General features: G+C 33.9%; 1 protein-coding gene across 1 annotated transcript; it reads left to right on the forward strand.

Moving 5' to 3' along the window:
- Positions 1-11,637: 11,637 nt before the first annotated feature.
- Positions 11,638-12,607, forward strand: LOC104660224 (olfactory receptor 10R2-like). Its single transcript, XM_010360527.1, is given in 2 exon segments — positions 11,638-12,094; positions 12,126-12,607. Coding segments are annotated over 2 exon segments (939 nt in total).
- Positions 12,608-13,485: the final 878 nt, after the last annotated feature.

The raw sequence follows: 13,485 nt of genomic DNA on the forward strand, positions 1-13,485 counted from the left end.
GATTCCATAGTTCTGGCTCTAGAGAGGAATCAGTCATGTCAAAAACACCAGATATGGCTATCAGGGGGCCTGGAGAGAAAAAGAAAATTCATTCCCCAATAAAGATATTATGAATCAGTTGGTCAGCTCATTGAGTGTGTATTCTATTTTCATAGTTCTGTCTGCAAGAAAAAGTACAAATATATTTTAATTGACACCTAGTATGTGTGTGCACATACACAAATTGAAATACAATATTCACTTCAAATAAGGACTACTCAGACCGGGTATGCTTTATTCTAATCTTCTCTTCTTATATCTGCTCTCCATTTAAATTTAAAAACTGCTGAGGTAGACCACTAATTTGATTCTATAACCTCAGTGATGTAATAAACATAAAGTTTCAAAATTACTGTCTTAAAACATATTTATCTATAAAAGAAAGAGACCAGTAAAAAAATAATAATAGTAAAGAAAATAATTCCATTAGATAGAGCACTTCTTATGTAGCAGGTGCTGTTCTCAGAAGTTTACATAAATTAATACACTTAATATTAATCACAGCCTCTTTCATAGATGAGACAACTACATTATAGCGAGTTAAATAAGTTGTCTAACGTTACACAGTCACCCAGTGGAAGAACTGGGACCCAAAGCCAAGTTACCTTCCTCTAGATTCCATACTGTCATTCAATACACAGTAATACTGCCTTTCTTAAAATAAGTACTATTAGTTTGTGTTATGATTTTCAAATTTTACTTATTATAAATACATTTTTACATATAAATCTCTATGGGCAACTTTTAAGAAATAGAATATTGCAATAAATTAGATAAATATATTCAAGGATGTTGATATATTTTGCTAAATTTCTTGGCATAAACAAGACCAAATTATAATCTTATTAGTAAATTTTTTGTTACTTGTCATATAACACCACTACAGTTAAATTGATGGGTGTAAAGTCTCTACTTTACTTTACTTGAAATATACTTCAAGTTAAATTATATTTTTAACATAATTTTTTACATGTTTGATGCATTCTATTTCTATTTTATAAACTGTATGCTTATATCTATCTGCTTCTTCAAAGTTTGTTATTTTCTCCATCAGTTTGTAATAAACTTTTTATTAATGAATTTATTTGAAGAATATTTTTGGTAGTTTCCCATTTGTTGTTTGCTTTCTAATATTTCTAATTGTGCCTTTTTTGTAAATAAATATTTTATTTTATACAAATTGCTGCTTAATACTGCTTGATAATATTTCATTATTGTGTAAGTTTAGCTTTTCAAATTTTCTGTCCAGTAATACAATGTTTTCTATTCTTTAACATTTTTTTGTATTTTATTAACATATAAAATAAATTTTGAACATATGTGTTGAAAATTTAAACTGATATTTAAAATGTATTGAAGATGTATTTATTAAGTTACTATTATATGTCAGAAAGAATTTAGATGGCATTGAGATGTTTTATACTTTAAAAATAATTAAATTTTTGTTTAGGTAAATAATTAAGGCATAAACTTTCTTCTGATAACTGCTTTAAATTTAGCCCATATAGTCTAAAATATATAGCTGACATTATTTTCTAGAATTTATTTTATTTTACATTGAATTTTCCCTTTGACCCAACACTTGTTTAATAGTATTTTCAAATTATCATATGGAAGAGCGTTCAAAAATATGATTTTCATAAGATTTTATTTTTATTGTTACTGATCAATGGTTTTGCTCAAATGTACAGATAGGTTTTCCATATATATTTTTTAAAATTTTAAATTAAAAATTTAAAATAATTAAACTTAAAAAATTAATGTTTTAATTAATGCTTCTTTAAATATATAGGATAAATGTGTAAGATACATTTTAGTCTTTACTGTTTTTGATCAATGTTTATGAGCACTTGGATAGTCATGAATATGAATAAGATGAAAGGGTGAATGGATCATTTAAATGTATAGAAACAAGTATTTTATTTCATCGCATTCTGACTGGTGTGAAATGGTATCTCATTGTGGTTTTGACTTGCATTTCTCCGATGATTATTGATGATGAGCATTTTTTGTAAGTTTCATGGCTGATTGTATGTCTTATTTTGAGATGTGTCTGTTCATATCCTTTGCACATTTTAAAATGGCATTTATTGTTTGTTGCTTGATTTAAGTTTCTCATAGATTCTGAATATTAGGTCTTTGTCTGATGCATAGTTTGTGAATATTTTCTTCCATTCTGTAGGTTGTCTGGTTCAATATATGAAAATCAATAAATGTAATTCATGACATAAACAATTAGAAATGAAATTCATATGATCATCTCAATAGATGCAGAAAATCTTTCAATAAAATCTAACATCCCTTCATGATAAAAGCCCTCAACAGACTAGTCTTTGAGGAACATATCTCAAAATAATAAGAGACATCTATGACAAATCCACAGCCAACATCATATTCAATAAGCAAAAGCTAGAACTATTCTTCTTGAGAACTGAAACAACACAAGGATACCTGTTCTTACCACTCCTATTCAGGGCAAGAGAAAGAAATAAAAGGCATCCAAATAGGAAGAAAATGTCAAACTATTGGTCTTCATTGTTGATACAATTCCATATCTAGAAAACTAATTTAAAGGCTCTGCCAAAAGGCTCCTAGACCTAATAAATGACTTTAGTAAAATTTTAGGATACAAAATCAATCTAAAAAAATCAGTAGTATTTCTATACATCAATAATGTCCAGGCTGAGGGTCAAATCAAGAGCATAATTATATTTCAATAACCACAAAGAAAATGAAATATCTAGAAATGCACCTAATGAAAGAGGAGAAAGGTCTCTACAAGGAGAACTACAAAACACTGCTCAAAGAAATCAGAGATGATGCAAATAAATGGAAAAACATTCCATGCTCATGAACTGGAATAATCAATATTGTTAAAATGGCCATACTGTTCAAAGCAATTTACAGATTCAATGCTATTCCTATCAAACTACGAATGTAATTTTATCAGAATTAACAAAACTATTATAAAATTCATATGAAACCAAAAAAGGGCTCAAATAGCCCAAGTAACCCTAAACAAAAAGAACAGAGTCAGAGAGAAGTATCATACTAGCCAACCTCAAACTGTACTGTAATGTTACAGTAACCCAAGCAGCATGGTTCTGGTGCAAAAACAGATACATAGACCTACCAAACATAATAAAAAACTTAGAAAGCAAGCTGCACAGCTACAACCATCTAATCTTCAACAAGGCTGACAAAAGAAAACAATGGAAAAAGGACTCCCTGTCCAATAAATGGTGCGGGGATAACTGGCTAGCCATCTGCAGAAGAGGGAAACTGGACCATCACTTTTCACCATATACAAAAATTAACTCAAAGTGGATTAAAAATTTAAATGTAAAACCTCAAACTCTAAAAATCCTGGATGAAAACCTTGGGAATACTATTCTCAATATAAGCCTTGGCAAAGAAGTTTTGATTACGTTCCCAAAAGCAATTGCAGCAAAAACAAAAATTTGTAAGTGGGAGCTAATTAAACTAGAGCTTCTGAACAGCAAAAGAAACTATTGACAGAGTGAAGAGATTCTTATTTCTACTTGTTAGAACCTGAGAGGAGGTTTAGGTGCAGTAATTAGAATAAATTTCATATAAGCTAATTTTATTTAATGGGATTCCACCTGAATAAAAAGTATTCTTGTCTTCTCTTATACTAAGATTTAATTAACGGTTACTAGAAAATCAAAAGTATACTACATTGCTTTGATTTTTTACTGCAGAAAAAGCTATTATAAGTTTCAAACCTCAATTTTCATTTTTTCATAAACCATATACAAAGTTTTTCCTAAAAGCAGTTTATGTATCAGAATTCAATTACTCTACAACAGACCATGTTTTATTTAAGGCATGCTGGGCTCCATGTGAGTCTATAGATAAAGATGATGAATAAGGAAAGAAGAAAGGTGATAAGGATAATTCTAGTCAATTCAGAAAATACTTACTCTGCATATAAATACAGATAATTAGTCAAAATCTGTTTGCTTATTTTTCTTGAATGTCTACATTATCGTTGTTCAAAGTGGGGAATAAGTGATATTAACCTAACTCAATCCATCTATATTGAGCTCAACAGAACCTGTCTCCCAACCCTCTGTTCAGGTATATAATATCTTCTTTTGTAAAATGTGTTTATGGTTATTTTAATTATGATTACAAATATAACTGGGCATTATTAGTGGTAAGCTTTAAGTTATCAGCCTGAGAATGCAAATAATCAACTTACAATTATTTCTATCAACACTTAAAATTATTTCTATCAACAGTCTTCAAAGAGCTGTGATGTGTTCCAGAAACACTTAAGGATCCTAGAGTAGGACTAAAATGGTGACTATTAAATGGATCACAAGGCTCCAAAGGCCTCTATTTAGTGATTAAACTGAACACATTTGGGCAATTCTGATTTCTTTTCATATAAATTTTATAATCATCTTATCAATCTTTAGAATAAAAGCCTACTGGGATTTGTTAAGAATTATGTTGACTACATAGATCCAGTTTGGTTAGAATTGCTCTTTATTTTATTATGTCTTTAAATTCATGAACATGGGTGTTCTTCACTTAGTCATATTTTATAAGTTATCCCAAAAATGTTTGAGAGATATCTGTGTATATGACTTGCACTTTTTTGTTAAATCTGACACTAAGCTTTTAAAAATGATATTGTGAATTGAATTGTTTTCTTAATATCGTTTTTAGACAGTTTGTTGCTTGTTCTAGTAGGCCAAATAATGAGCTCCCAAAGATTTCTATGTTTTAATCACTGGAACCTGAGAATATGTTGGATTATAACAAGAGGAATCAAGGTTGCAGAAGGAAAGTCAACTGACAATAAAATGGAGATATTACCCTGTATTATTCTGGTAGGCCCAAAGTAATCATAAGCGTTCTTAAAATTGGGAGAGAGAATCAGAAAATCAGAGAAAGAGATGTAACTTTGTTGACTTTGAAGACGGAAGAAGGGGACCATGAACCAATGAACATGAGAGGTAGCTAGGAACCGGAAAAGGCAAGTAAAAGGCAAGATTCTTCTTTGTCACCCCCAGAAAGGAACAAAGGACTGCATGCCCCAAATTCTTATATTCACATACCTGAATATGTTTTACTTCTTTCTGTCTTTGTAGTTCTTGGCAGAAAACCTCACCATGGTCACTGAATTCCTGTTGCTGGGTTTTTCCAGCCTTGGTGAAATTCAGCTGGCTCTCTTTGTAGTTTTTCTTTTTTTGTATCTAGTCATCCTTAGTGGCAATGTCACCATTATCAGTGTCATCCACCAGGATAAAAGCCTCCACACACAGTTTGCTCAGCTGGGGCTATTGGCCAGGAGCCTTGGTTTCTTTCCATATAGATTCTCCAAGGGCTGCCTGGGCTTTCTCAAAACACGGTTGCTAGGGTACAAAAGTGGATGATTCAACACACCATAAGTAGCAGCTACTAGACTTTAGAGACCAGGGTTAATAAATGGATACAGTCTTACATTGATTGTAATTTATTGGTCAAAGTAGTCACTCATCCTATCTGGATTCAGGGGAAGGAAGCAGCCACCAAAAGTTCCTGTCTGGCTTAATCACTTGGGCTTTTCTCTTACTTTCTCATCCCTGCAGCATCCTTTTAAAAAAATTTTAATTAATTTAAAGTTATGGGATTCTTGTGCAGGATGTGCAGTTTTGTTACATAGGTAAACACGTGCCATGGTGGTTTGCTGCACCCATCAACTCGTCACCTAAGTATTAAGCCCAATTGCATTCGCTATTTATTCTGATGCTCTCCCCTCCCCGCCCCCGACCATAGGCCCCAGTATGTGTTATTCCCCTCCCTGTGTCCATGTATTCTCATTGTTCAGCTCTGACTTGTAAGTGAGAACATGTGGTACATGACTTATACAAGAGCAGTTCATGTGAGCACCTCAGAGAGACGTCCATGCGTGTCTAGCATTTCACCCACTTCCAGCCCAAGTGGATGGACTCACTGTCAGAAAGAATCAATATGTGAACTGAAATGGGGAGAAAGCTGGTGGGCTTTGTGGAAACCTACATGAAGGCACTGTCACACTTTTCTCCATAACCCAAACTGTCTTCATATACTGAGGAAATTTTTACCAAATTCACATTATATTACAGAAGCAAACCTGTTTCTAATGTATCTGAAAGATTCTGCCATTCTAATATTCTGTCCTCTCTTCTTTATATCTTCCTCTCTTCTAGCTTTCAGAAATAGGAATGTGTAGCTGCTTAAAAAAGAATACTTTTCTTCAATTTCGGAACGAAACTCTAGAGGCACCATGTAGGGAAATTCAAAGGAGATGGTTTCATTGATGTATATTTTAACAAATGATGCCTGGAGAACCTCCACATTTCTGACTAGAGAATTTCTAAGAGGGAGTCAACTAATCCCCATGAATAATAGGACTTTTTCTTTGGCCAACGAATTCTTATAGTATATTATCATGGTTCCACATGCTAATTAGAAAAATTATGGACAAGTATTGGGCACAATGTGGTAATTATCTCCCTGTGGAGGTGGAGAGCTCACTTACCAACCAAGGCATTGAGTCCATGGCTAATGTAAAAAGGAAAGGCCACTGATGACACTCATTGAGGCATTACCTAAAGTAGCCATGGAGAAAGGGCACAGGTAACATTTTTCTGTGGAGTAATGCTGTTTTCTTATTTTGGTCTTGGGAGTTCCTGAAAGATGAAGAAGAACCCTGAGGCATCGTGACAGGGAAGACAATTTTGGTAAATTTCACCTAGAAACCTTCACAGAAGTTTCTAGGAGGTGCCTGAGAATGAATAAACTGGCAGGTTACAAGGCTCTAGAGCTCTGATTTGAAGAAATGTAAAATTTTAATTTTTATTTAGAGACCTTGATTTTTTTTATTAAGAAGACCAGTGACAGTCATTTATTTTTGTGTCAAATTTTTAAATTTTTTAGTTTTTCCCATGAGCTAGTGATCTCTTTACCCCTAGTTATTAGTAATGAAAAATAGAATTTGTAATCAAATGACAGAAAGAAAAGCTGAATAGTGGAAAAAATAAAGATAAAGATTGAAACCAAGGCCAAGACAAAGACAGAGACCCAGGATAAGTCTTGATTATTTCAGGGGTGGGGGTAATATTAGTCTTAGAAAGGAAGAATAAAAAATTTACAGTAAACATACAATGTATGAAGAACACAGAAATGTTTTTCACTTAAGAGGCACATAATAACTAGTTCAACCATTCTGGAAAACAGTATGGCAATTCCTCAAGGATCTAGAACTAAATGTACCATATGACCCAGCCATCCCACTACTGGGTATATACCCAAAGGATTATAAATTATTCTACTACAAAGACACATGCACACGTATGTTTATTGCGGCACTATTCACAATAGCAAAGACTTGGAATCAACCCAAATGTCCATCTGTGACAGACTGGATTAAGAAAATGTGGCACATGTACACCATGGAATACTATGCAGCCATAAAAAAGGATGAGTTTGCGTCCTTTGTAGGGACATGGATGCAGCTGGAAACCATAATTCTTAGCAAACTATCACAAGAACAGAAAACCAAACACCGCATGTTCTCACTCATAGGTGGGAACTGAACAATGAAATCACTTGGACTCAGGAAGGGGAACATCACACACCGGGGCCTATCATGGGGAGGGGGGAGGAGGGAGGGATTGCACTGGGGAGTTACACATGATATAAATGATGAATTGATGGGTGCTGACAAGTTGATGGGTGCAGCACACCAACATGGCATAAGTACACATATGTAACAAACCTGCACGTTATGCACATGTACCCTAGAACTTAAAGTATAATAAAAAAATTTAAAAAAAAAAAGAGGCACATAATAGTGCCTCTTAAGGAAACCAAGTTACTACAAAATAAACTAATTAGAATTATTATTAATTCATTAATAGACATTTATTTATTCCTCAAGTATCTATATCTCATTTATTTAAATATTGGATAAAGTTGAGGATACAAAGAGAATAAGATGAGGCATTTATCCTTGAGGCTATTAAATCTATTGGAGAGACCAATGGGAAAGAAAAAATTAGATATAACATGTTTTAGACAAGCTTTAGATTACTAAGAAGGGAACAGCAGACCCTCTCTAGACATATTGGAGAAAGTTCAATAATTGATGACTCTAAAAATGTGAGGAATGAGTGGAGGGAAAATGATATTGGAGGCTGAAATTTCTCTCTCTTCTTCTCTCTTTCTCAGTGGACTCTTGAGACACAAAGGCATATAAAGGAAACTAAGTATTTCAGTATAATTCCTGTGTGATGAAAACTTAGAGGATGAGATTGTAAATGTACATGGGACAGAGAATCAGCTGTCCTATGATTCAGCTTAAGGAATTTTGACTTTACCTTACAGGTGATGAAGAGTTACTATGCAGCATAATGTGAAAATATGAATTCACTATTTCTACTTGTTAAGAAGATGATCTAGTTACTCTATTTTTCTTCTTTTCTTTTCTTCCTCTTTCTCATTTTTCTAAGCTTTTCTTTCAATCTGTAATGCCTTCCCTTCCAAACTCATGTCACTACCTCTTATTTACCAGTAACTTTAAGCAGTACCCTAGACTGAGTTAAGTCAAATATTTCCATAGTAAATTTTATTTTTGACTATTAGTTTCCACATAGGTTCCAAGGATGAGTTTGAAAGAACAGATGGTTGATAGGGTAGGAGTTATAGAGTAGATACTGAGTAATGTGACATTACTTCTCTTTCAGGTACCCCAATTTTCTTTCACATATACCAACTTTCTTTGCATACTTTGTCACTGTTAATACTGGGGATGAACCTATAAGTGAGAAAACACTCCAAGAAAGGATATATGGAAAGTGGAAAGGCATAAATGATGTCTCAGGAAGAATGTTAGTGAGGAATCTGTTTTGGTCAAATGCATGGTGTATATTCTTTATTTATAAAGTTTAGAGATAAGGCCATTCAAAAATATATTGAGATAGAAAATAAAACTCTTGGTTCTCATCCCATTTCAAAATTTTATTAAACATTTGCCTAAGCAAAACAGCAAATATTGATAGCAATTTAGTTATTTGTAAAGGACTTCAAGCCCCTAAATCAAGTGTTTTTAAAATTAAAATCAAAAGTTTAGCTAGTGAGATAATGGAGGAGACTATTTGATAATCAGAAAAGATAAATAATATAGCAACATTTTTTACGGGATTTTTTGCTCTACATTCAGAGAATAATGTCAGAGAGATTTTTCACCCCAAAATGTTGAAGCAGAGTGTTAATATCACAGGGTAGGTAAATATTAAGCTAACGAGTTTTGAAAATCCCTGGAATCAAATATCATCTACTTGAGAGTTTTGAAATGATTTAGATAATAAAGTGATATCATTGGTCATTGATTTTTTTCAACAGGTTTTGAAACACTTAATATATGTTGGGCATCATTATATGTGTTCGAGATGCAGTTTCTGTTATCTGGTGAGTTATAGTTTGTAGAGTCAAAGATAATCTTATAATAGTAGTTTGTGGCAAGACAAGTAAGATTCTAGTGACTACTTAGGAAATTAAAAAAAAAAAAAAGTAGTGCAGCATGATTAGGAAACTGTAGGAAGAATTCTATGAATAAAGTCATTTTAAATGAAAAGTAAAAGGAGACCACAAAATTAAAAGTAGAAAAACAGTAAGTATAAAGCAGAGACTATTTCCAGATATAGAAAGCAGTATGAAAAATGACTTGATTGTGTAAAAATTCTCACTGCTGAAGTACATATGAAGGAATCTATAATGGCAGTTATGAGTGAAAAGATGAAACTGGGAAAAGTGTGAAAGACCTAGAATATTTGATAGATAACTGAGAGTCAGTTGGTTTGGTAATATGATAGGATTTGTTCTATAGAAAGACAATTCTGCTGCTATTATGGAGGATTACTCAGAGTGGAAGAGAGAATCTTGGCAGTTCACTTATAATACTATAGTCTCAGCAAATGACAATTACTTGCAAAAAAAGAATAATGAATCCTAAAAGTGAACAAAAATAGATTGAATGTGGAGGATTAGAAAAATGGTGAGTTTAAATATGTCTTAGAAATTTATAGCTTAGATGGCTTAAGAGTATTTTGAAACTACTTATTGAGATATAGAATCTAGATAAAAGAACACATTTAGGCAAGAGGTAGCACAGAATAAGAATGCTTTGATTAAAATGTATGTAATTCAGTACCAGCAATGATAAATATATTGGAGGCCTTAGGGAAGGTATCTGAGCCCACTTTAGAGACAGCTCTTTGGAATGACAACCTTTTGGGCCTCCAAGCCAGGTACATCAAGGATAGGACATAAAACAATGGGCAACAAGTGAATGCTGAAGCAAAACTAAATGATTCTAGCCATGTCTTTTCTGTAAGGAGAAATCAGGCCTATAATCCTGAAAGAGTCTGTAGAGTAATCATAAAGCTAGTCCTAAAACAATAGCAATAGTTCAAAACCAATTTATGTTTAACAAATGAATGCATAAAAATTGGTTATATAATTAGTTGTAAAAGGGAACAGTGCTCTTTAAGTAACACAAAGATAAATGGATGTTTCTCTAGATGGAAAAGGTATTAAAAACAGGCATAGAAAGGTGAATCATCAGACAATGGTGTTATAGCTTATTCATGCTATCCCTTATTGATATATGTATCAGTAATCAGGATAAAAGTGTGACTATTGAAAATAATAATTAATATAAAGGATTTTATAACATTAGGTTACAAGAATCCTCTCTAGTCTGCAGGAAATATATTCCAAGACTCCATTGTATGCCTGGAACTGTGAATAGTACTGAACCCTAAATATACTATGTTTTTTTCTATAATACATGCCCATGATAAGGCTTAATTTATAAATTAGGAATAGCAAGATATTAACAACAATAACTAATAATAAAATAGATCAATAATAACATTATATCAGCATCACTACTCTTGCACTTTGGAGTCATTATTAAGGAAAATAAAGGTTACTTGAGCACAAGCTTGGTGATACCATGACAGTTGATCTGATAACTAGATGGCTTCTGAGTGACTAATGGGTAATAGCATATACAGTCTGGATACACTGCACAAAGGTGAAATTTCAACATGATACGCAGAAGGGCACACAACTTAAAACTTATGAGTTGCTTATTTCTGGAATTTTCCATTTGATATTTTTGGATTGCAGTTAACTTGGGTACTTGAAACTGACCTGGGTACTAGAAACCAATGAAAGCAATACTTTGGGTAAGGAGGAATTACTCTATTAAAAAATTAGATGGGATCTATATAAGTCTCCAAGTAGGGGACCTGATGGATAGGCTTTATTTGAGCAAATCACTGTACACTTCCTATGAACATTTGTCCCCAGATTCACTGCTAAAATCAGCAGCAGAAAAATAGCAGTTTGAATGCATATCAATTTAGAAGATCTTCTCTTTACATTTACAACTCTTTTTTCCTCTCCCATGCTTGTTGTTTCTCATTCAAACAAGGCTGGCATGGCTACTTTATGAGGGTAAGTCTCCCTGAATTTTAAGTTCCAAAGATCTCTGGGTCTGATCGTATTGGCTTTATTCCATGGGATCAACTTTTCATGGCTAATTCCTCTTCTGTCACTGAGTTCCTACTGCTGGACTTCTCCAGCCTTGGGAAATTGCAGCTTGTCCTCTTTGCGGTCTTTCTCTGCCTCTATTTGATTATATGGAGTGGAAACATCATCATCATCTCAGTCATTCACTTGGATCACAGCCTCCACACACCCATGTACTTCTTTCTAGGTGTTCTTTCTATCTTGGAAATCTTCTACACAATCGTTATCCTGCCCAAGATGCTTATCAACTTATTCTCTGTACTGAGGACACTCTCCTTTGTAAGTTGTGCCACCCAGATGTTCTTCTTCATTGGTTTTGCTGTCACTAACTGTCTGCTTCTGGGAGTGATGGGTTATGATCATTATGCTGCCATCTGCCAGCCTTTGCACTACACTGTGCTCATGAGCTGGAGAGTATGTGGACAACTGGTAGCAACTTGCATTATTAGTGGCTTCCTAATACATCAGGTGTATTAGGTCTTTAGCCTTCCTTTCTGTGGCTCCAACTTTGATCTTTAGCCTTCCTTTCTGTGGCTCCAACAAGGTCAACCACTAGTTTTGTGATATTTCACCAGTTATCTGACTCGCCTGTGCTGACAGCTACATCAATGAACTGGTCATCTTCATCTTTGGGGTCTTGGTGCTTGTTATGCCCTTGATATTTATCTGCATTTCTTATGGCTTCATTGTCTACACCATCCTGACGATCCCATCAGCTGAAGGCAAGCAAAAAGCCTTCTCCACCTGTGCTTCCCATCTCATTGTAGTCATTGTCCATTATGGTTGTGCTTCCTTTGTCTACTTGTGGCCCTCAGCCAAATATACATCGGACAAAGCTAGGCTGGTGACAGTGACCTATACCATCATCACCCCACTGTTGAACCCCATGGTATACAGCCTCAAGAACAAAGATGGGCAGCTGGCTATTCAGAAACTGATTGGAAAGTCTGGGTTTTCTCTTAAGACTCTATAATCAGAATACTTTCTAAGAATATGGACACCATTAGACCAATTGTGTCATGATTATTTAAATCATGAGATTATCTAGTCTATTTATCTATCTAACTGTGAGGCCTCAGATGAGTTGTTTGACATTTGGGGCCTTCATGTTCTATGTATAGCAGAGACAGCAATATTTTCTTCCTGGAGTCATTGTAATTAAGAGAGATCACAAAATGGCAATAAAACATAACTCTCCTCCTCTTTCTCTTCTTCCTCTGGATTTATAGTCCTCAAAAAGGTCTTAGCGGCCAACATTTTTTTGCCCTATATTTGTCTTGTTTGACCAAAGTCTCTGATTGTACTCTGTTTAAGGTTATGTCCAGCTTAAAATGAGGTGTCGAGGCCTGAAGGTGGCTTAGATCTAGTGGTATGACATGGCAGGGAAAACTACCATATAGGTAATTAGATGATTTAAAATTGGACACTGGTTAGGTCATGACTAAAGCTTTGACTCTTCTCTGAATCTAAATTCTAATACATGGAAAGTAGGGATAATGTAATTTTCGTGTTCTACTTCACTGGGGGTTTTATTTGTATCTTACAAACTGTATAAAAGAAAGTGTAAAAGAAGTGCAAAATGTGAAACTATATACAATGTAGAACTCATATCAAACAACCTTTGCATAACTGAGAGGATTTTTTGTCTTTCAAGTTCTTCAAAACAGGTATTTTGGGATAGCTTTTCTGACTGCTCCTTTGAACCACTTCTTATGTAACATAGAAGTATGGTACGTAACATAGAAGTTATGCTACATAATGGAATGGAAAACAATATTCAACCATTCTGTCCCATCTCAGGCTAAAGGTACCTACATGGCTTTCCACACCGAATTTATTATGAAGAGAAAG

Source organism: Rhinopithecus roxellana, chromosome 8, assembly GCF_007565055.1.
Source record: "Rhinopithecus roxellana isolate Shanxi Qingling chromosome 8, ASM756505v1, whole genome shotgun sequence".
NCBI classification, from domain to species: domain Eukaryota; kingdom Metazoa; phylum Chordata; class Mammalia; order Primates; family Cercopithecidae; genus Rhinopithecus; species Rhinopithecus roxellana.